The sequence below is a fragment of the Prionailurus bengalensis genome, chromosome B3 (genome assembly GCF_016509475.1).
Source record: "Prionailurus bengalensis isolate Pbe53 chromosome B3, Fcat_Pben_1.1_paternal_pri, whole genome shotgun sequence".
Lineage (NCBI taxonomy): Eukaryota > Metazoa > Chordata > Mammalia > Carnivora > Felidae > Prionailurus > Prionailurus bengalensis.
This window is the reverse complement of record NC_057355.1, coordinates 133102800-133124657: the sequence shown is the minus strand read 5'-3', so window position 1 is coordinate 133124657 and position 21858 is coordinate 133102800. Positions and strand designations below refer to the sequence as shown.

The 21858-nt window shown below is 38.3% G+C and overlaps 1 protein-coding gene across 6 annotated transcripts in view; it reads right to left on the bottom strand.

Annotated features, from left to right (window-relative positions):
• Positions 1-21858, bottom strand: part of TTC8 (tetratricopeptide repeat domain 8) — a 58525-nt gene that overhangs the window by 17194 nt on the left and 19473 nt on the right. For 5 of the 6 annotated variants that reach the window (XM_043556809.1, XM_043556810.1, XM_043556808.1 and 2 more), the window contains 4 exons: positions 20250-20294; positions 11312-11397; positions 6987-7074; positions 4514-4624 (listed from right to left, as the gene is read on the bottom strand). In XM_043556809.1, the coding sequence (XP_043412744.1) occupies positions 4514-4624; positions 6987-7074; positions 11312-11397; positions 20250-20294 (330 nt within the window). The remainder of the gene's footprint in view (positions 1-4513; positions 4625-6986; positions 7075-11311; positions 11398-20249; positions 20295-21858) is intronic. The other variant, XM_043556813.1, reaches the window with a different exon arrangement.

The window sequence follows — 21858 nt, the reverse complement described above, 5'->3', positions numbered from 1 at the left end:
AGTTTTCTGTACAAAATAAGCAATGAACAATAAACATGTTCATTTTAAAATAGGAAACACTGGAAAGACACAGGACCAAAATGAAAGAGATAAAAAGAACATGATGGAAGAGGATCCCTCCAGAGAAAAGCCTGATGTACATACAAAAATCCCTAAGGTGTATGTAATGTAGGCTGCAGTGCTAAGGAACAAACTTTACTTATTAACTCTGAATCTACAGTCACATAAAGAGAAAAAGAATACAATGGAAATCTGTCTTTATATGGTAAACTTTGGCACCAGGGAAATTAACTGTTAGATTCCAGGGGAAATACTGCATCTGACTATTTTAAGTTTGCGCATAGTCTCTGATCATGCTTCCTGCGGATGACAGATCGTCCCCACGATTTGGATGCTTTCTTCTCCACTTCGAGTGCCAACTCCAATTCCACTTTCCTCCCCAAACTTTTTCCTGTACACTTAGGAAAGGATATGGCCCTCCAACTCCTGGCTGGACCCAGAGCTGGAAAGGATGAAGGGAGCTAATTAAAGGGTCTATTCTCTGTCCCAGCCATAGCAACAGTGACTATAACAGAGGCTCGGAAGGAATTCTTTCAACCAGCAAACACGCGTCAAAGATTCCATAGTATATCTAGCTGTTTCTGCCAGCACCTCCTGCCTAAGAAGGGCAGAAGGACTGAAATATGCAGAAGGCAGATCTTAAAGGTCAGAGAGCTCCGACTGTATTGAGGCAGTCCCCACTATGCGTGAATACCACTGCTCTCAAAAATTGATTCTCTTTTATTTCTTGAGCTTCTTGGTCAAAAGTTTGTTCATGTTCAACTTAGGGTTACACAAGTAAAGATACAGAGATACTAATACAGTATTTCATTTTTATTGAATCACCAAAGTCACCTACTTATGTGTTTATCAAATTTACATCTCAAAAGCGGAAACAATATTTTGAGACAATTTAAAAATAAAATTTGTGGGGTGCCTGGGTGACAGTTGGTTCAAGTGTCCAACTTCAGTTCAGGTCATGATTGCACAGTTTGTGAGTTCAAGCTCAGCGTCAGACTCTGTGCTGAGAGCTCAGAGCCTGGAGCCTGCTTTGGATGCTGTGTCTCCCTCTGTCTCTGCCCCTCCCTTGGCTCTGTTTCTCAAAAGTAAACATTGAAAAAGAATTTTTTTAATAAAATTGTTTTTCATTTTATTTTTTTAAATGTTCATTTATGTATTTTGAAAGAGTGTGGGGGAGGGGCAGAGAGAGGAGAGCCAAGAGAATCCCAAGCAGGCTCTGCACTATCAGCCCAGAACCTGATGCAGGGCTTGATCTCAAGAACCATGAGATCATGACCTAAGCCGAAATCAAGAGTCAGACACTTAACCGACTAGGCCACCCAGATGCCCCAGGATATTTGTTTTTAATTTTAAAAGTAATGCATGTTCATGACAGAACATCTGGAAAATACAAAAAGTATGAAAAAGACAATAAAAATCATTCACATACTACTACTCAGATACAGCAACTATTAATACCTTCCACTCTTTTCCTAACAAAATAATTTTAAAATATTGTCCCAGCATTTCAAGTAATTTAAAATTCTTTTTTTTCAACGTTTATTTATTTTTGGGACAGAGAGAGACAGAGCATGAATGGGGGAGGGGCAGAGAGAGAGGGAGACACAGAATCGGAAACAGGCTCCAGGCTCCTAGCCATCAGCCCAGAGCCCGACGCGGGGCTCGAACTCACGGACCGCGAGATCGTGACCTGGCTGAAGTCGGACGCTCAACCAACTGCGCCACCCAGGCGCCCCTACAAGTAATTTAAGAGAGAACAGAGATGCTTCTTGTCAGTATTGTACTGGAAGTACTAAACAGTAAAAAAAATTTTAAGTGGCAAAATAATTGATGTGAAGAGATGAAACTGTGTTTGCAGATGATGACTATTTTATTTATTTAGAAAATCTAAGAGAATCTATGGGTAAGCTATTAAAATTTAAAAAAGGTATTAGGCCTGTTTTCTAGTATCAAATCAACTTTAAAAAATTAATGTATTCCTACTCACCAGAAATAGTCAAATAGAAAATAACAAAAAAAAAAAAAAGAAAAGAAAGAAAAAAGAAAAGGATTCCATCCACAGTTATACTTAGAAATAGATCTATGCAGGAAAGAGCATAATAGGTCTGAAACTGCTATTCTTAGAAAGGCCTGCTTGTTGTAAAGAACTTAATCAAACTCAACACCCAAAAAACAAATAATCCAGTGAAGAAATGGGCAAAAGACATGAACAGACACTTCTCCAAAGAAGATATCCAGATGGCAAACAGGCACATGAAAAAGATGCTCTGCATCACTCATCATCAGGGAAATGCAAATCAAAACCACAATGAGATACCACCTTACACCTGTCAGAATGGCTAACATTAACAACTCAGGCAACAACAGATGTTAGCGAGGATGCAGAGAAAGAGGAACCTTTTTGCACTGCTGGTGGGAATGTAAACTGGTGCAGCCACTCTGGAAAACAGTATGGAGGTTCTTCAAAAAATTAAAAATGGAACTTCCTTATGACCCAGCAACTGCACAACTAGGTATTTACCCAAGGGATACAGGTATGCTGTTTCAAAGGAGCACATGCACCCCAATGTTTACAGTAGCACTATCGACAATAGTCAAAGTATGGAAAGAGCCCAAATGTGGTGTATACACACACACACACACACACACACACACACACACACACACAATGGAGTATTAATCAGCAATCAAAAAGAATGAAATCTTGCCATTTGCAACTATGTGGATGAAACTAGAGGGTATTATGCTAAGCAAAATTAGTCAGAGAAAGACAACTATCATATGACTTCACTCTAATGAGGACTTTAAGATACCAAACAGATGAACACAAGGGAAGGGAAGCAAAAATAATATAAAAACAGGGAGGGGGACAAAACATAAAAAGACTCATAAATATAGAGAATAAACAGAGGGTTGCTGGAGGGGTTGTGGGAGGGGAGATGGTCTACATGGGTAAGGGGCATTAAGGAATCTACTCCTGAAATCATTGTTGCACCATATGCTAACTAACTTAGATGTAAATTAAACAATAAAAAAAAAAAAAAAGGCCTGCTTATAAGGTTGGCCCTTGGCTGGCACCTGAGAACTTGGAGGGTTTCTTATATTGATATAAAACTTCCCTCAAATGATAAGAGGGGCTCACACACCTAAACTATCTGTATAAACAATGTGGTGCATAAATCTGATGTGGTGTGTGAATACCTGCTTTATTTCTTGGAGTCTGGGATTTTGGTACATGATGGGCAGAAGGTGCCCATATGACCAACCCCCAGTAATAACATTGAGTATCAAGTCTCTGATAGACAATGCTTCATACATGTTGTCACAACTTGTTACTAGAAGAATTAAATGTGTCCTGTGTGACTCCACTGGTGGAAGACTCCTAGTAACTTGTGTGCCTGATTTCCTCTGAACTTTGACCTGTGTGCCTTTTCCTTTTACTGAGTTTGCTTCATAGCCTTTTGGTATAATAAGTCTTAGCGGTGAGTGCCACTGAATGCTGAATCCTGAGTCCTTCTAATAAAGCACTGAACCTCAGGGTGGTTTTGGGAACCACCAAAATAACATCTTCCTGGAGAGAATTACAAAATATTCACTGAAGCACAAAAAAGATCTAAATAAATGGAGAATTATACCATGATGGAGAGTGGGAAGAAAGGCAGCCCACCCACCCCATCATTCATATATTCAATGAAATTCCAATCAGTATGCCTGCAGGAGTTATTTTGATTATTGGTGGTTCTCAATAAGTCAATCCTAAAATCAATATGGAAAAACAAAGGATCAAAAATAACCATCTGTGAAGAAGAACAGGTGGTAGAATTTGTCCAACTTGGTAGAGGAATTATTGTAAAGCTACAGTAATTAGGCAACAGGAAGGTATCTCAGTGGGGCTTTCCATGGAATCTGACAACATGATTCCAAAATTTGTAAGAATAAGCAAAAGTCCAAAATGGACAAAACATTCCTGATAAAGATGAACACAGAGCTGTGCCAAATGGCATTTGAGGCTTCAATACATAGGTGGTATAATATTGGTACAAGGATAGACAAACAGACCAATAGAATAGAATAGAATAGAATAGAATAGAATAGAATAGGACAGCCCCCGAAACATACCTACCATGTATAGAAAAAAAGTTGATAATTTGACATTACAGACTTTGGAGAAGGATCAAAAGATGTGCTGGACAAAAAGCTATGTATAGGGGGAAACTCATTTAAACCCCTACCTCCTACCACACTTTATAGTCTTTTGTATGCTTTAAATACTTCATAATAAAAACTTAGTTGACTAAACACATACACTAAAACTCTCTGACTCTGTTAGTAAACCACAGGCCAGTGATCATAATTTTATAAACTGTTCTCCTTCCTAGGACCCCAAGGGCCTATGAGCTTCTTAAGTAGCGTTTAACTTCAATTTTACACCAACTTTTTGAATAAGCCTTACCTCATAGATCCTGGCAATTCCACAAAGTAGGGTTACTTCTCCTGGAAACTTATCTAAGCCTTGTTTGAAAAGATTTAAAGCCGTCACTGGCTGATCCAATGAGACGTAAACCTAAAACCAAGATACATTTCAATAAAAGTACTCGCACTTAAAATAACAGTATTTGTTACGACAAGTTTATAATTACTGCTTAGTGACACATGATCTCCTAGATGTTACAGTAAGAAGTTAATTTCCAATAGTGATGTTACAGTTTTACCTTCACGTGTCGTATCTGAAGCATTTATTCATTTATCCCTTCAACAAATGCTCATTGTGGCCTTGTACTGCCACAGAGACTGAGCAGTAACTCAGCAAGAAAGGAACAAGGGAAAATCTGTTTAGGATAGGACAGATACAAGTATGTCTATAAGCGGGCACTAAGGAACCAAATTCGAGACCGAAGTTGAAGACGAAGAAAGAGGAAGGACCCAAGGAACAACAAAGTCTGCAAGAGAGCAGCAGCAGAGACTCTGGAGAAGCTGGTTTTCAAAAGGGGCCTCCAGAAATAGAAGACAAACAGACTTGTGAAGAATGGCGTCAGGGAGTTGAGAAAGTCATCTCTCGATGGCTTCCACTTAATTAGCAATTAGAACAGTAGCGTGGATAAACCACACACTTCATAGAAATTTCTAAAGTAGAGAATTATAGTTTTAGGGATGGAAACATAAGATTATGACATTTTTTCTTCATGATCTTGGATCCTCTGTTTCTTTCCAAATTGTGTTTTGAAGAAGGTCTTCATGGGAAAACTGTGTATAGTGTCTAATGCTTACGTATGAGATTAAAAGGAGAGGTATGGATGAAAAATTTTCAGTATTTACTTCATACACTACTGAACTGCTTTTTTAAATAAAATAAATAATTTAATATACTAAGTAATACAATATGTTTGATAATTTTTTAAATTAACAATCTAATATTTGCAGAAATAATACTGTTCCTAAATCAGATTGATGTTTATTACCTAGCAATTACTCTTTTATATATTAAAGAAAATAAGAAAATTTTACTTTTATACAGTCATGAAGGCAACAAGAGATTTAAGCAAATCAATTTATGGAAAAATATGTCAAACCATGTACTTAACAATAGTTAAAAAGCATATTTTTTTTAACCACCGGGCAAGTGATTATCAGTTAAGAAAATGACAAATAGCGTGACCTAAGTTTTCATTTCAAGGTGTCAGAAAAGTTTAAAAGTCTACTGTGATGCTTAGAAGCTTCCTTAAGAATTTTAATATGTAATGTACCGAAGGTGGACTTAGTTTCAAACATCTCTGAAAACTACAGTAAATATATCAAGATTATTTGGCACCGTAAGATTATATGATGTAACTTTCATTGTGTCCTTTTAGTACACAAATTCTTAAAACCGTATTTAGGAAGTAGTTCTTCCTTTTAGATCTCTTCTTTTCAACCTCCTTTACCACACTTTTTCATTTTAAAGTGTTTTTTGTTTTCTGTGTTGTTTTGTTTTGAGAGAGCAGGGGAGGGGCAGAGAGAGGGGAGGACAGAGGATCTGAGGCAGGCTCCACACTGACAGCAGAGAGAGCCAGATGCAGGGCTCGAACCCAGAAACTATGAGATAGAACATGACCTGAGCCAAAGGCAGACGCTTCACCAACTGAGCCACCCAGGAGCCCCGGCACTTTTTAATTTTTAAAAAATTCTTCAAGATACAGTAAGATGATGTCCTAACTGCCACTTCATCAAATGTTTCTAGAAGCCCTGGTGAGGGGCCAAGATGTAACTTTTCTCCCAGGACTGAAAATTCTAAGTGGCCCTTCACCTCTTTTGTGGCTGTGGGGGGCAGCAGGGGACAGTGAGTAGGAAGACCTGCGTTCCAGTGCTGGCTCTAAACAGCCAAGTGACCCTGAAAACCCTACTGGAGCTTCTTTAAGTCTCTGTGGCCATAAAAGTACAAGGGAAATGTGAAACCTACCTTGCAGGGTTGCTATCAGGCTTACATTAAACTGTGTGTGGAACAGACCTGATATAATACCTTGTACTGAATAGGTGTTCAATAAAGGGGAAATCTTTGTTGTTATGGCCAAGCCAGGAAATGAAGGACCTACGTAAAAACAGTCCCGGTTCTCTACCGTGTGCTGAGGTGGGAGTCTGGCAGGTTGTAGGAACTATGGCCTCTCTGGGCCTGTTACCCATGAGGGTGGTAACAAGCCTACGGCAGCTTCTTCTACTCTGATGGGCAATCTTTCAAAGGGGTTTTCTTATTTTTCATGGCAATCAATTTCTCCTGAGACCGTTAGCCTCCATATGTTCTCACTTTTCCACTTGCTATAAAGAAAAATATGTCTGAGCACATTAACTTGCCAAATATTCCTGAAGAAACTGGCAACTCTCCGTGTATACTGGCCAGAATTTGAACCTTTATTTTGAGAAGACAGATTTCACTCCGGTTTAAGAATACTTACTTTTGCCAAGTAGAGAAATGTATCTACCATTTCCTGCTGCTTCAGGGCTGATTTAAACTGTTTTTCTGCTTCACGATACATTCCTAACCTAAGAACAGTCATTTAAAAAATTAGACATTCAACTTAAAAATACTCTAGCACTTATTCACACACTGAGGATATGAATAGAGACAAGTTACATTTCTATCTCGAAGAGTAAGTGTGTACTAAAGAAGGTAATGTCAAACACACATATAAATTAATATTCCCATTATGTTTATACAGTTTAGCAAAAAGTTGCCTATTTCCCATGTTCACGGCCCGTGCAACCCTCAAACGGTGTGTAGAAAGTCTGTCTGGACAGCAGGGCTAACAGCTGCCAGTGAGCCAGGTCATACCAGTTTACCACCCAAAGAGCTTATGATCAGCTGGACATATGGCAAGTGACCTGAATAAATGCTTAAGGTCTCCATTTTATTAGAAGAACTTGATGGCATTTCTATGAAAATATTACCTGCTCTGGGACAAAGGCCCATTTTTAAAGCCATTCTTAAACAGTTTTGAGGTAAGTAGTAATTGCTACTTGAGGGAAACAGGTATACCATGTTGTGATTCTAGAAACATTTTCTTCTCCTTTTTTGTCTTCGTATCCAATACAGATTGTCCTAGTCTACAAATCTGAGATCTGTTCCTTGCCCACTGAAGCCGTCCTGATATCAGCCCAGGGAACGTTCTATTACCACTAACTCAGTCGTGGAAGCATACTTGAGCCTGTCCTAGATCTGTCGGGCTTTCTCATAACTACTCATTGCTCGCCAGCCAAGAGCTACTTGGGCACCTTACGATGCTTTTACTTTGTGAAAGTTGGAACAGTACACAGTATGTTCCCTCAGTCTACTTCCGTTCATAGTGAATGAAACAGCTGTATCCTAACAGCTGTTGGAAGATATAAGATTAATGGGGTTAAAAGCAACCTCCCCCCAAACACTGCCCTAAAATTAGAGAGAATGTGTTAAACGGCAGAAGCCCCCATATAACTTTTACAAGAGTATTCACAAAATGTTACCAAAGAACTCTAAAGTTCTGAAAAACGGTATAGCTCTCTACACAGCTTCGACTGAACATTCAAGTCTCAAGCATATGGCTAAAGTTCAGCCACTGAATTCTGTGAACACTTAATTATCCACGAGAGTCTGGATATTTTTATCTAATATGATGTCTCTTCCCAAAAATGATTTAAAAGGGATTACAATGTAATCTTATAAAACATATGCAAAACGAGAACGAGAAAACAGATTTTTTTCAAACAATGGTGATGGAAAGATAAACAAGTTAAAAAACAAAAAAGCAATCAGAGCCATTTAACTTCCCTGGAAACCAAAGAAAGGAAGGATGGATCATACACATTTTTTTATTACCACACCCTCAAGAGAGAACTTCTAGTACTATCAAAAAGGAATAACCACATGGGTTCTTGTGCAAAGGAAATTAACGGGGCCATGTATAAAGAAAGTCTAGGAATAATGAAAATATCAGTCAGGTTCAGGAACACCGGCCAATATCAGAGAGTCAAAGTCCAGAGATAACCCACCAACTGCTAAGCTTTTCTCTCCAATTTAATTCAATAAATACTGTCAAGCACCAACCGCATGCACATTTCATAACACAAAAATGAAGATCGCAACAATGTCCTAAAGGCACAAATAAGCATGAAACAAAACGTTCAAAAATAAATGGAATCATATTATGGCCAATAAGAGAAAAAAAAAAAGTGTTTTGAGAGCACAGAGGAGGAGTGAACCAAGATAGTTTCAGGGAGGAAGAGACAGGCAAGCCTTTGAAGGCTAGAGAGGGTGGGATGGGGGTTGGGTAACATCTCTGCTGGAAACAAACTAAACTGTCAGCACAGGCACACAGACAGCACAGTGCACAGCTCTGTAGGGGAACGCTGAGTTGTCTAGGGAGGTAGGTAGGGTGCAACTGGAAGGAAGGACACGATAAGTAATGGGGGAAGAGAGAGAGATGGGCAAGCGTGTGGACTGGACAAGATCAGGCGTGCCACATTTAAAATCCAGATTTCATCCTCCAAGTAGTGGAGATTAACCAGAGAATCCAACCAGAGCTGTTTTTTTCACAACACTGTTCTGACGGTCGTTTCTAAGAAGGGCTGATGGAGCAAGAAAATGGGGGCAGAGAATCCAGATTAGAAGCCAATGGAACAATTCAAACAAAACGAAAAGCCAGAATTCAGGCACTGGTATGAGAATGGGTAGTAAGGGAACAGCTGTGAGAGCTACTTGTAGACAAAGAATTGGCAGAATTTACTGATCAGAGCAAAATTTGGGGCTACATCCTCTGGTAATCCACCCTTGACCTCTCCAGTCCAATTTGGGAGCTCTTTTTCTGGGCTTGCTTCTATCATGGTGGAAGCTAGGCTTATAATTGTTTACTGTCCTCTCTTCCCTCCCCTTTCTGCCCTCCCTCCCCTAATCCCCTATGATTTTTTTAAATCATTTATTCTGTTTATGTTTGAGAGAGCGAGAGAGTGAGTGTGCGTGGGGGAGGGGCAGAGAGAGAGAAAGAGACACAGAATCCAAAGTAGGCTCCAGGCTCCGAGCTGTCAGCACAGAGCCCAATGCAGGGTTCGAACCCACGGAATGCAAGATCATGCCCTGAGCCAAAGTCGGATGCTCAATTGACTGAGGCACCCAGGTGCCCCGACTATAAACCATTTAAAGGAAAGATTGTCTAATAAATATTGGTAACCCTTGTACCTGGCAGAGTAGCAGCTCATTACATAGCTTAGTGAGTGAGTGAATGCAGGAGTGCTGAGCACAACAAAGATGAGAGGCTATTAAGGGACAGAGAAGAACTCTAATATGGCAAGGTGCACTCATTTAAATGCCATCTTACACGGACGGCAGAAGGAGTCCAAATTGTGCTTGTCTTTAATTATTAAAGATTTCTTAAGCTTTTGTTTAGAAGCTCAGGATTTCAAGCTTGCCTTCAGAAATTATACTCATAAAAATTTAATGGTATAATGCTACAAAATTACCTTTTAGTAGAAAATACTTCCTCAATCTAACAGCAGAGAAAACACATAAGTTCTATGTAAAAATACCTAAGTGGAAAGTAGTCTTAATTTCAACCAAAAAAGAATAAGCATTCTTTTTATTCCATTTATATATTTCCTTTTCCTCACAGTGTTGCACTGATAAGTTCATCTGAAGGATGCTCAGAGTAACCGGTCTACCTGGTTTTGAATAATGAAAGACATATTTATCTTTATAAAATACAATTGCCCGTTCGTCTCTATTTTTCAAATGCTTCAAATGCACTTCAATTCTAGGCAACAAGTTTTAGATCATTTACTAGTTGCTGTACAGTACTCATAAAACTAATTACAACTTTTCTGACCTCGCAGTTAATTTGCTTAAAAACGTGTTTAAACATTAAGTGAATTAATGGAAGATTATTCAGATCCTAGAGAAACACCATGGAATTGTGCAAATAGTAAGAGAACTGGCCTCAGAAAACTGAGCTGTAATTCTTGTCCTGCCACTTACTAGCTGTGTGAATCTGGACAGGTCACTTTTTCTGAGGCTCAATTTTTCCCATCTGGACAAAGGGCTAATAATTGCAACCACCTCCAGGTGCTGTGAGGTTTAAGGTAAAGTACCAAATGGACAAGCTATCTCCCAACTGTAAAGCACATTACAGATGTGAGGCATTGGGGGAAATAAAAAGACTTGAGAGCAAGAGGAGAAGAATGGGAATCAACAGCCTCAGCTCTAACTGCTCCGTTACTGACTGGTCTCGTACTAACTAGTTCCTGATGCAAATCCCAGGCTCTCTCTGGCCTCAGCCTCCTCATTTAAAAAGTGCTGTTGTATCTGATGGTCTCACAGTTTCCCTGGCCCGGCACTACAATTTTACTATTCTAAATTTTTTTTAATGTTTATTTTTGAGAGAGACAGAGACCCAATGCAAGCAGGGGAAGGGCAGAGAGAGAGGGAGACACAGAATCCGAAGCAGGTTCCAGGCTCTGAGCTGTCAACATAGAGCCCAACACAGGGCTTGAACCCAAGAGCCGTGAGATCATGACCTGAGCCGAAGTCAGAGGCTCAAACGACTGAGCCACCCAGGCGCCCCTACAATTTTATTATTCTAAAGGTATCAGTTCTTGGTGTTACCATGTGATTGTTCAGGAAGTGCTTTCTCAAGTAAGTCAAAGGCCCAGTTCTTATTACTTCCTGAGGAAATCTACCCAGAAAAATAATGATCAGAGTTGAGACTCTAAAATATGTCACTACATCTAAGGCCTTCACAAATCATCAAAATTTTACCTGTAGTAACACTTTCCAATCTGCACTTTCCACCACCAGTCCTTGTACTGAGAGTACTCTGTGGAGAGGGCAGCCAAGTCCAAAGCCTTTGAAAACAACTCATTTTAGATTAGGATTTTCTTTTCTAACAATAAACAGAAACAATAAATAATGAAATGAACCGTGTAATTAGCATCAATCAAAACATGCATTAGAAATCAGACAGAAACTCAAGTTGTTCATGTTTCCAGATGGCTCCACCAATTTTCCCTAAATAATCAGTTCCAGACCAGAGGGCTGACAGCAGATGAATAGTAAAAACTGATCAAAGAAAAGCAGATGGACAATATGTTAGAATACAATGCTAATATACAAGGCTTAAAACGGATATTTAAAAATCCCCCAAGTTGTAGCCTCCCCCCACCCTTTATCTACCATCCAATGATCCCTGTAAAGTCAGTGGTGGTCAAGTCTTTGGTGTGTCAGCCAGGTCCAACTTCAGGCCCCACTTTACAGACAGATGTAGAGAAATAGAAAAAGGTCAAGTAAGCAGACAGAAGAAGGCCTGGAAAACAGGATCGTGAAGAAGAGTCAAAGGACAAGGGCACTTGGGTATCTGCTGTCTTCAACCACCATTGTTCCATCATCCTGACCTCGCCTCACGTCCAGTGATGCTGAGGGTCAGACCTGCCTTTGCTGCAGACTGAAAAAGATCTGAGTTGCTTGCATATTTTACATGGGTTTATCCCTTTCTCTCCAACATCTTCTAGTTTGTTCCTTCCAGTGTTTATAGATGACTAAATAGGAATTCAGATTTTATACAGAAGTAGAAACCATTTGGACAAAAAGGAAAGCAAATCAATCTTTCCACAAATTTGAAGCTCATGTAAAGATCTAGTGAATAAAAACTCAAGTTATTAGTTAAAAGAGAATTCTCACGTTTTATGATACAAGTCTTTCTCTCAAGATTGGAAAACTCTTACTCTTTAGCCAGTGTTCGTATAATCATTATATCCCACAGTTAAAGTATCTCTCAGATTTTCAGTTCTGTGATCTCAGAATATATCCCATATTACTGTCCATGTCTTAATGTGAACTCATTGCTGAAATGCAAGCCAGATGAGTTCCTTTGATGTCCCACCAGAGAATTAATAACTTTTCCTTGTGTTTCCTCATCTTCCCTTACTCCAGGGGAGACTTCTAAAGATGCATACTCTTTATAAAGGAACAGTGTCACCATGCTGAGGTTCTAATGCACCTGAAAATCAACACCTCTATTTGAAAGCTATGTGAATTAAAAACAAGCCACATGCTACTCTCGTATGCTTATTTTTCTTTTTTCCTCCAAGCCAGAAATAAAAGTGGAAGCAAAAAATGGGGAAAAATTATAACTTCAGTTAGATTATCTCCCAAAATACTTGAAAAACATATTTTCAATCAGCTCAATTCGGGACTGCATTGTAAATTATCTGAACATGTTAATTTTAACTTAATCTTTATAAAGAACTTTTCCAGCAGATAGACCATATGCACTCTCATGTTTAATATAAAAGACCTTCTATTTTTTCAGAAAAAATATGTCTTTCTCAATTTGCTACATATTCTAATTTCCCAAGGTTAGATTTAGTGCTTGTTACAGGCTGCTGATTTTGTTTATGGTCCTAAAACAAGTCTTCCTATGTAAGACCTCTGTGTTTGTTCTCAACCGATTAAGGAAATTAATATGACTTATTGATACGGAATAAAAATGTAAAAAATATACATTTTAATGATCATTCCTCAAATGAACACTGAGGCTGCACTAGACAAAACTATTTATGACTATTTCAAATGGGCTTTAAGTTCCCTGAGAACAGGCACCCCTTCTTACACATCTCTGTGGTTCTGATATGTTGCTATGCTGTTAAGAGGCACTCAAGGATGATGTGTTGATTGAATTAATTCTATTCCTTATTTATGACTTATACTGAAAATAACTTAAGAGCCAAACAAAACTCATAGTAGTAAGATTTATAATTAAAAGAAACTAACATTTTAAAATGTTAAAGTGATGACAGATCTTTATTTCTTTAAAGTCTTTCTCAATTTTTCAAAATAAATGACTACGTAACATTTAAGAATCTTTGAAAAATCAATCTAATATCCAGATATTCATAAAGGCCTAGAATGTCATATAAAAGCCATAAGTTTATAAAAGTCCACAGGAGAGGGGACCTTGGCAGATCTAGGCTACATAACGTTTGTGAATACAACCAACCGAGCATCACAGTGTATTTCTTTTTTTTTTTTTTTAATGTTTATTTATTTTGAGAGAGAGAGAGAGAGAGAGAGAGAGAGAGAGAGAGAGAGAGTAGGGTACAGGGAGAGAGGGAGGATCCCAAGCAGGTTCTGCACTGTCAGCACAGAGGCAGGGCTGGATCCCACAACCGTGAGATCATGACCTGAGACAAAATCCAGAGTTGGACACTTAACTAAGCCCCCCAAGGCGTCCCATCCAGTGTATTTCTAAGCGACAGTGCTCCAACCATTAATATTTTTAAAAACCAGTCATCCTTTAGCTATTGTTATAGTTGCCACAACTTTAGGATGATGAAATTAAAGAGCATATGGAAATAAAGATTCCAGAATCAACCCACATGCCACTTTAATTTTGCCAATACTGCCAATATCACCCCAAAAGGCACAAGCGAGGAGGGAAGGGAGTTATTAAGAACTCAGAGGCAGAAATACGGTTTTCTATAAGTCAGCTTTACTTCTTCTTATCATTTAGCTATTACTTCATAACATTCTCTATATTTACCTCCAGTATCCTCCATATTTGTCTGCAGATAAACACAGAATCAACCACCCACATGGCACTTAAGTTTTGTCAACACTGCCCCCACAAATGGAAAAAGCATTAAGAATGGAAAGACACAAATATAGTTTTCTATGGGAAGATCAATTTCATTCTTTCTTAAGTACCACTTCACATTATCCTCATTTGTCTATTGTATGTTCGTGTTTGTGTGAAATGGTTTATTTAAAAAGAAATCTGGAGGCCACCCAAAGTAACCAGTATAAAAGCACCTCTGATTTCTTAAGAATGTTAAAAAAAAAAATTCCTCTTTTCTTTTCCAGATAATGTCATAAAACAGAGTTTGTGGAAAAAAGGCATGAAAATGCATGCTTTCTGCTCATTACCTAAATCCTTCTTCCTTTCAGAAAATAACATTTGTGATAAAAATCTAAAATGACATCTTAATGGGACAATCTGATCCATAGCAGAACTATAATGCAATGAGTCCATAACAGAGTAAGAAAATAGAAACGGGGCATCTGTCCTGCTCGATCCTCCTCACATCCGTCACAGTACCCAATAATTATTTGTTTCAGGAATAACCCAGTCGAGAAATAAACCAATCAATAAATTCATGAATAAAAAGGAAAACAGAGGAACCAACAATTTGTGCTTTTCACAAAATAAAAACAAAAATTTCTTAATTTCATGTTCTATAAAATGTATGTATTGAGGGTAAGCAGATGAAAATAACAAGCAGGCTATAATTAATTACAAATATTTTATTTTATTACTGCCCCTAATGTATAGCTGAACTTATAAATGAAAAGTTGCTATAACATTATTGAAAATTTTGGAAAAAATTGGATAAAGTTTTGGTAAAACTGGACACTTTCCATTACTGCCACAAGGTATAGCTTTTCAATTTACCGTTGGCACCATGGAGGCATTTAACAAATATCTGTAGAATTAACACACCTTAGTTCTATAATACTTTTATTTCCTTTTTTTTTTTCTTTTTGGTAATACCTTCTAGCATATGTTATAGTATATATGTAGACTAATAACTATTTAACATACGTACTAAATGTTATATTCTGTGGGCTTAACATTATCAACACTTTTCTGTTTCTGCCCGAGTTTTGTAATTATGATTTTTTTAATGGCTGCATAAAACGCTAGGATGCAGTGTAGTGTAACTTAGGTTGTTAATCCGGATTGCTTAGTTACTACGGCTAATGCTACAATGAACATCTGCAAATAGAGCACTTGTGAAATTTCTTAAGAAGTTAAAATTACAAAAAAAAAAAAGTTAAAATTACATACCCAATAGGAATATGTTATCTTATTCTGTTTTATATTACCACACTCTTTTCCAAATTATTGTACCATTTAAAATATCATCTATATCAGGGTAACAATTTACTCCACTCTTTCCCAGCATTTTTTTTTTCAAATTTCAGAAATGTGAAATTGAAAGTCCAAATTCTTTAACTTACTTTTTTGTGTTAGAAAGTGCATCTCTAGTGTGCTTGTTTACTGGCATTTTCTCTAATGTCAATTTTCTGTCACTGGATCATTTCCATTTCCACAAAAAATTTCCTAACAAATTTAGATAAGCTTTTTCCTATTTAGCAAACACTAACATTTTTAAATCATGCTTATGTACATATTTCATCTTTCTATTGTCCTTTTACATTTGTTTGGTTTTGTTTCTGTTCACTGTGCAAAGATATATATGTCAGTATATGAATATATACTGAGATATATATGAATCAGATATATATTAATCCATTAGTCTCTATTGTTTGCTAGTTTAAATTATTTTTCATTCTTCACGAATCAAATGTCTAAAAGAAAGTCTTTACACAAATTTTCTCAACAGTGTTGTTTAATGAAGCATAAGGATCTGTTTCCAAAAAAGTAAAAAATTGAGTTCAGTGTTGCTTGTTTCTAGAGTATTGAGTCTTTTGCTGTTCTTAAGAATAAAAATACAGGGGCACCTGGGTGGCTCAGTCGGTTAAGCGTTCAACTTCTGCTCAGATCATAATCTCCCAGCTCGTGGGTTCAAGCCCCACATCAGGCTCTGGGCTGACAGCCCAGAGCCTGGAGCCTGCTTCGGATTCTGAGTATTCCTCTCTCTCTGCCCATCCCTGGTTTGTGCTCTTTCTCTTTCTCAAAAACAAATATTTTTTTAAAAATTTTTTAAAAAGAATAAAAATATAAAATTTGTAAGTGGGGACTCCAGCTCTCAACAGTAGTTTGTATCACTTCCTTGCTACTGAGATCTATTTGAGAGTCATTTTTGCTGTGCTTTTTCTCTTAATTTATGGACTTCCTTCATTGAGCTAGGAGACACACACCCTCCTATTTGTTTGTTATATCAAGCTCTGGTCCTCAAGTCCTGTTCATGCTCCCAGCTCTATTTTCCTACACTAGGAGGCCTAGCATTCCAGCCTTCGATTTTTAATTTTTTAAATGTTTATTTATTTTTGAGAGAGAGACACACACACAGCATGAGCAGGGGACAGACAGAGAGGAGGAGACACAGAATCCAAAGCAGGCTCCAGGCTCTGAGCTGTCAGCACAGAGCCCGACACGGGGCTCGGACTCACAGACCACGAGATCATGACCTGAGCCAATGTCAGATGCTTAACAGACTGAGCCACCCAGGTGCCCCCCCAGCCTTCTATTAATCATCACCTTTCAAGCTATATTCTTCAGCAGTAGTCCCCAATCCTGGCTGAAAACTAGCATTGCCTGTGGAGCTTTTACAAACAACAGATTGACCAGACATACTCGTGGGGATTCTGATTCAGGAAGTCTAGCAGGGATCCAGAAATCCATGACATTAAAATTCACCAGGTAAGCAGTGCCTGGGTGGGTCAGCTGGTTAAGCGTCTGACTTCAGCTCAGGTGACGACCTTGTGGTCCATGAGTTTAAGTCCCGCATCAGACTCTGTGCTGACTGCTCAGAGCCTGGAGCTTGCTTCTGATTCTGTGTCTCCGTTTCTCTTCTGCCCCTTCCCTCCTCACACTCTGTCTCTCTCTCTCAAAAATAAACAAATGTTAAAAAAAGCTTTTTTAATAAATAAAATAAATAAAATTCACCAAGTGATTCAGAAACAGCTGGATTTAGGAACTACTTAAGAGCTCTAGGATTTGAGGGGCAGGAGCTCAGAGAGTGGAAGAGTAAGGAGGTGGCCCAGTGGGTGTATTCTTGGTCTGTTACTTCTGCTTGAACTCCTGCAGCCCTGCTTTTTGTCTGTTTTCTACAGCAGGGTCTGGATAAGATTTTGTTTGAAGAAAAAGGTTTGTGCTGTTTAAATAAAAAATTTGAAAGTCGCTGCTCTAAGATCAAATGCTTTTAATCAATGAATATGAAGAACTGTGAAAGCATTCTATAATACATCATATGTAAAGGTTAAAGTCTGTTAGAATCTTTAGAGTCTGTAAGATCCTTAGGATCTTTAGAAGAGAAGTTCAGTTAGTGCAGAGAATAAATCCGATTTTATTTCACTGTGGCTCCTATTCCTCAACGCCATTATATCAATGCCAAGATGTAGAATGACATCCTTGAGATGAATGTATTGACAAAGCCGTCATCCCTGTGATCTCCAAACAGCATACGATCTGTCTTTCTGAACCCATGGTCTACAACTCCTCCCCTCACAGACCTCACTACAGCCACCCTTGCCTCCTTCCTACTCCTCGAACAACCCACGCATGCTCCCACTCAGGGTTTTTGCAATTATTCTCTCTGACTTACATATTCTTCCTACACAGAACTGCACGGTCTGCCCCCCGCCATCAGGTCTCCAATTCAGTGTCTTTTCAGAGTGGATTTCACTGACCACCTCCCACCCCACCCAAAATGGCATCTTCCCCCACGTCACTGTATTCGCTTCCCTGCTCTTTCACTTCTGTAGTACTTACTATCCCATGACATGTTACGCGTTTCTAAATGTGCTAATTATCTCTATTCCTTGCACAACCAGAATATAACCTCCAAAAGAGCAGAGATTTTTGTCTGCTTGCTTCACTCTGTAATCTCAGGGCTAGATCAGGGCCTGGCACACCACGGTGGCTCAGAAATTTGGGGGTGAAAGAACAAAGGTCTCTTCAATAAATAAATCCTCCAAAAGTCAAGATACAGCTTTATGTTATGTAGAGATCGACTCATTTATGAATAGGAACGGTGTTTGGATGTTTCTTTATAATGACGGTATAACTCTGATTTTACATGTCATACTGTGACTCTGACCAGCTTTACATGAAGTGAAAAAGGCGTGTACTGACTTATTTACAGAAATGTGCATGATTTCTGCTCCAACCTTAGCTTCCTCTCTTCCCTACGTGGCCACGTCCACTAGCACTCATCACAGACAACTTCTACATTCTGTGTATTGGGCCTAGGCTCTCACCTACATTTAGTACCACATCTTCCAGCACATGCAAGTATCTGCACTTGAATAGCCTGTCATAGTTTCAAACTACAAATGCCTTCAAGTGAATTACCCAGCTTCCTTAGAAACTGACTTCCTTCCCTAATTATCCCATTTCTGTTAGTAAAACAATCATTCTTCTTGTAGCATCTTTAGGAGGCAGATTTGACATGTTTCTTTCCTCTGTCCTCCACATCAAATCTATCATCAAGTTCTGCCACTGCTTTCTTTAAAAATGTCTTTCTGATGCTCCCACTTCTTAGTATATGGCCTATTTATTTCTCACCCCATATCTTGCTCGTGTTTTTAACCCTTTCTTTACGTTTATTTCCCCTCCTTCCCAAAAATTTGACTTACTTTGTGGATCTTTACTAATATCACCCTTTTGAATTTTTTTTTTCCCTTTGCTACCTGGTGACAGTTTCACAGCTTGGCAAGTACCTCTTTAATTGCCTCATTATGCCAATTTTATTTTCTCAGCTGGACTGCATGCCTGATAGAGTCAGGAAAAAATATATTTTAATTAGTTTTCCTAGTATATGGCATTGTGGTTGACACACAGAAAACACAACTGAGGAAAACGTTTTTATTTCCCTGAATATTTAACATATGCATATAAAGCTTTTTCCCTAAACTAATAAGAAAATGAGGGAAAGTACTATCATTAGACACTGCAGAATTAACTACGTTCAATTTGACACAATTTGTGAAGTTACTGGTCATTTGCATATTAGCATGTAAAAAGTGAGGGGGCGCCTGGGTGCCTCATTCAGTTAAGTGTCTGACTTCAGCTTAGGTCATGATCTCATGGTTCATGAGCCCCACATTGGGCTCTGTGCTGACAGCTTGGATCATGGAGCCTGCTTCGGATTCTCTGTATTCCTCTCTCTCAGCCCCTTCCCTGCTCATGCTCTGTCTCTCTTAAAATAAATAAACGTTAAAAAAAAAAACTTTTTATAAATGAAGAAGTCCTATGCATATAACCTTAAAAGTCTGTTAAGAGACTACAAAGATGTTTAAGTATTATCGAAGCTGGGTGATGGGTGATACTGGCTCATTATATTATTCTCTGCACTTGTGTGTTTGAATTTTTCTATCATAAAATGTTAAAGGAGGGATAAGGGGCGTGCTACAAAAAAACAGAAATACACATATTAATAAACCTATAATTCACTATATGGACTACAGAAAAAAATGGATCAATAACGCTATTAGTATAAAAAATAAACTGTAGCAAAAGCACATTATACAATATTCTCAACTATCTATATCTTGCTTTTTAGTGGAAATCTATGTAGTCTATGGACCAGGCACAGTTCTTACCTCTTCTATATTTATACAACTTTTCCTATTGAAAATAACAGTGGATTTGAAAGTATTAGTAATGCTCCAATTTTTAATAATTCCATCTGTTTATAAGGTCAGAAATAGAACATTTCAGGAGTGCCTGGGTGGCGCAGTCGGTTAAGCGTCCGACTTCAGCCAGGTCACGATCTCGCGGTCCGTGAGTTCAAGCCCCGCGTCAGGCTCTGGGCTGACAGCTCAGAGTCTGGAGCCTGTTTCCGATTCTGTGTCTCCCTCTCTCTCTGCCCCTCCCCCGTTCATGCTCTGTCTCTCTCTGTCCCAAAAATAAATAAACATTGAAAAAAAAAAAAGAAATAGAACATTTCAGAATTGAAATCCCCAAAGTCAGAAAAATTACAATAAAAGAAAAGAGCATGAATTCAAAACTTACAGTCTTAACATCATTTTCATGATGAAAGATATATTCAAACAAAGCCTATGAAGAAAAAAAAAAGGCCAAAAATACATTAGATTTTATTTTACCAAAAGCACTCTATTGGTATATCTGATACGGATATACTCAGACCATTTTGACAGCAGCTGGGTTGAACCAAAATAACAGGTACACTAAACGTGCCTTCATAAGTAAAGGGTCTATCCATCATTTGCTATAATCAGCATTTTAAAATACAGTGATTTATACTTGATTCTTGTTTTTACAAACTGGAAAACTGAAATAACTGAACAAGGTTTTTCGTATTATATACACTATTTTACTACAAAGAGAGATGAAAAGACCAACTCTGAGATTATCCTAAAACAGATTCAGCCCATTTTTTTATACACTCTGCACATGTTATACAGTCATTATGATAATGATAATGACACTTTAGACATGGGAAAAATCCGGAAATTCCTTCTGAAACAAAGTAGATCTTAGGTGTAAAGTGGGATGTGTACATGACTCTAATGTGCAGCTAGGTCTGAGAACCATTATTTTAATACTTCCCCCAGCTCATCTGGATAAATAAGCATTGACCGAATTACCTCTTAGTGGTATCATGTTTGTCCATAAAACCATCAATGTACCCTTGCAAAGAGGTTAGCGTATCAAGGTTATTAACAAAGAAGACTTAAGAGGCAACCAAAGGAAGAAAAAAGAAATCAGGACAAGGCCCTTCTTCTAAAAACTATACCTGACCCTCCATTCGCTCGGTGATAAAGAAGAAAAGTTAAGAGTACAGCTTGTGCTCCCGTTGCTATGAAAGGAGTAGAGACTCAAGCAATCAATGCTAGAAATGAGTCTTGATGAGTAAAGGCAAATTGGAAACCAAAGACAGAAAAAAAAAACCTGGCATTACTTCTATAAAAAAGCACAAAATCTGATTCAGTTTAAATCTAGTAACAGACCAGGTCTGTCCTGGAAGCATCATAGTTTGAGGGAGATGCCTCCATGGGCTACACTCCCTGAATAGAAAACAGCAATGGTACCAACCAGCCATCCAGCCACCTCAAATAAATGGCCGAAAAGGGCAGGGGAACTGGATACTCCATATGAGTTGCTGTTAATATTTCACTCTCGTGAAGGTAAGGGAAATACACATAGCTTTACAATTTTGCTAAGTGAAGTTGACAGGATTTCTGTCAACTGAGAAATTAAAACATCACAGGCATTATTATAGGCTAATTCCCTATCAACTGACATTTCTTTTTCAGCTTTTAATTTCAAGTCTGTATGGCTCATGTCCATTCTTATATAACCTCGTGTTTGACATTTAGTAAATATGTTAAATGCCATTAGAATTCAGATTCAGAATGAGCTCAGCACTGATGCACAGAATTCACAGACGTTACAGCTAAAAACTTGAGCTAGGGTTAGACCAGTTTCAGCAACAGCTAAGTGCTCATGTCTCTGAATTATTCCAAGCTGAACTTCAAGTTTATTTTTACACTAGAAAGGTCACGGGCCCCACCTTTCCCTCTCAGTCTCTCTTTTTCTCACTCTCACACATACACACACTTACTTTCACTCTCCCTTTCTCCTTAACATAAAGGAGCAT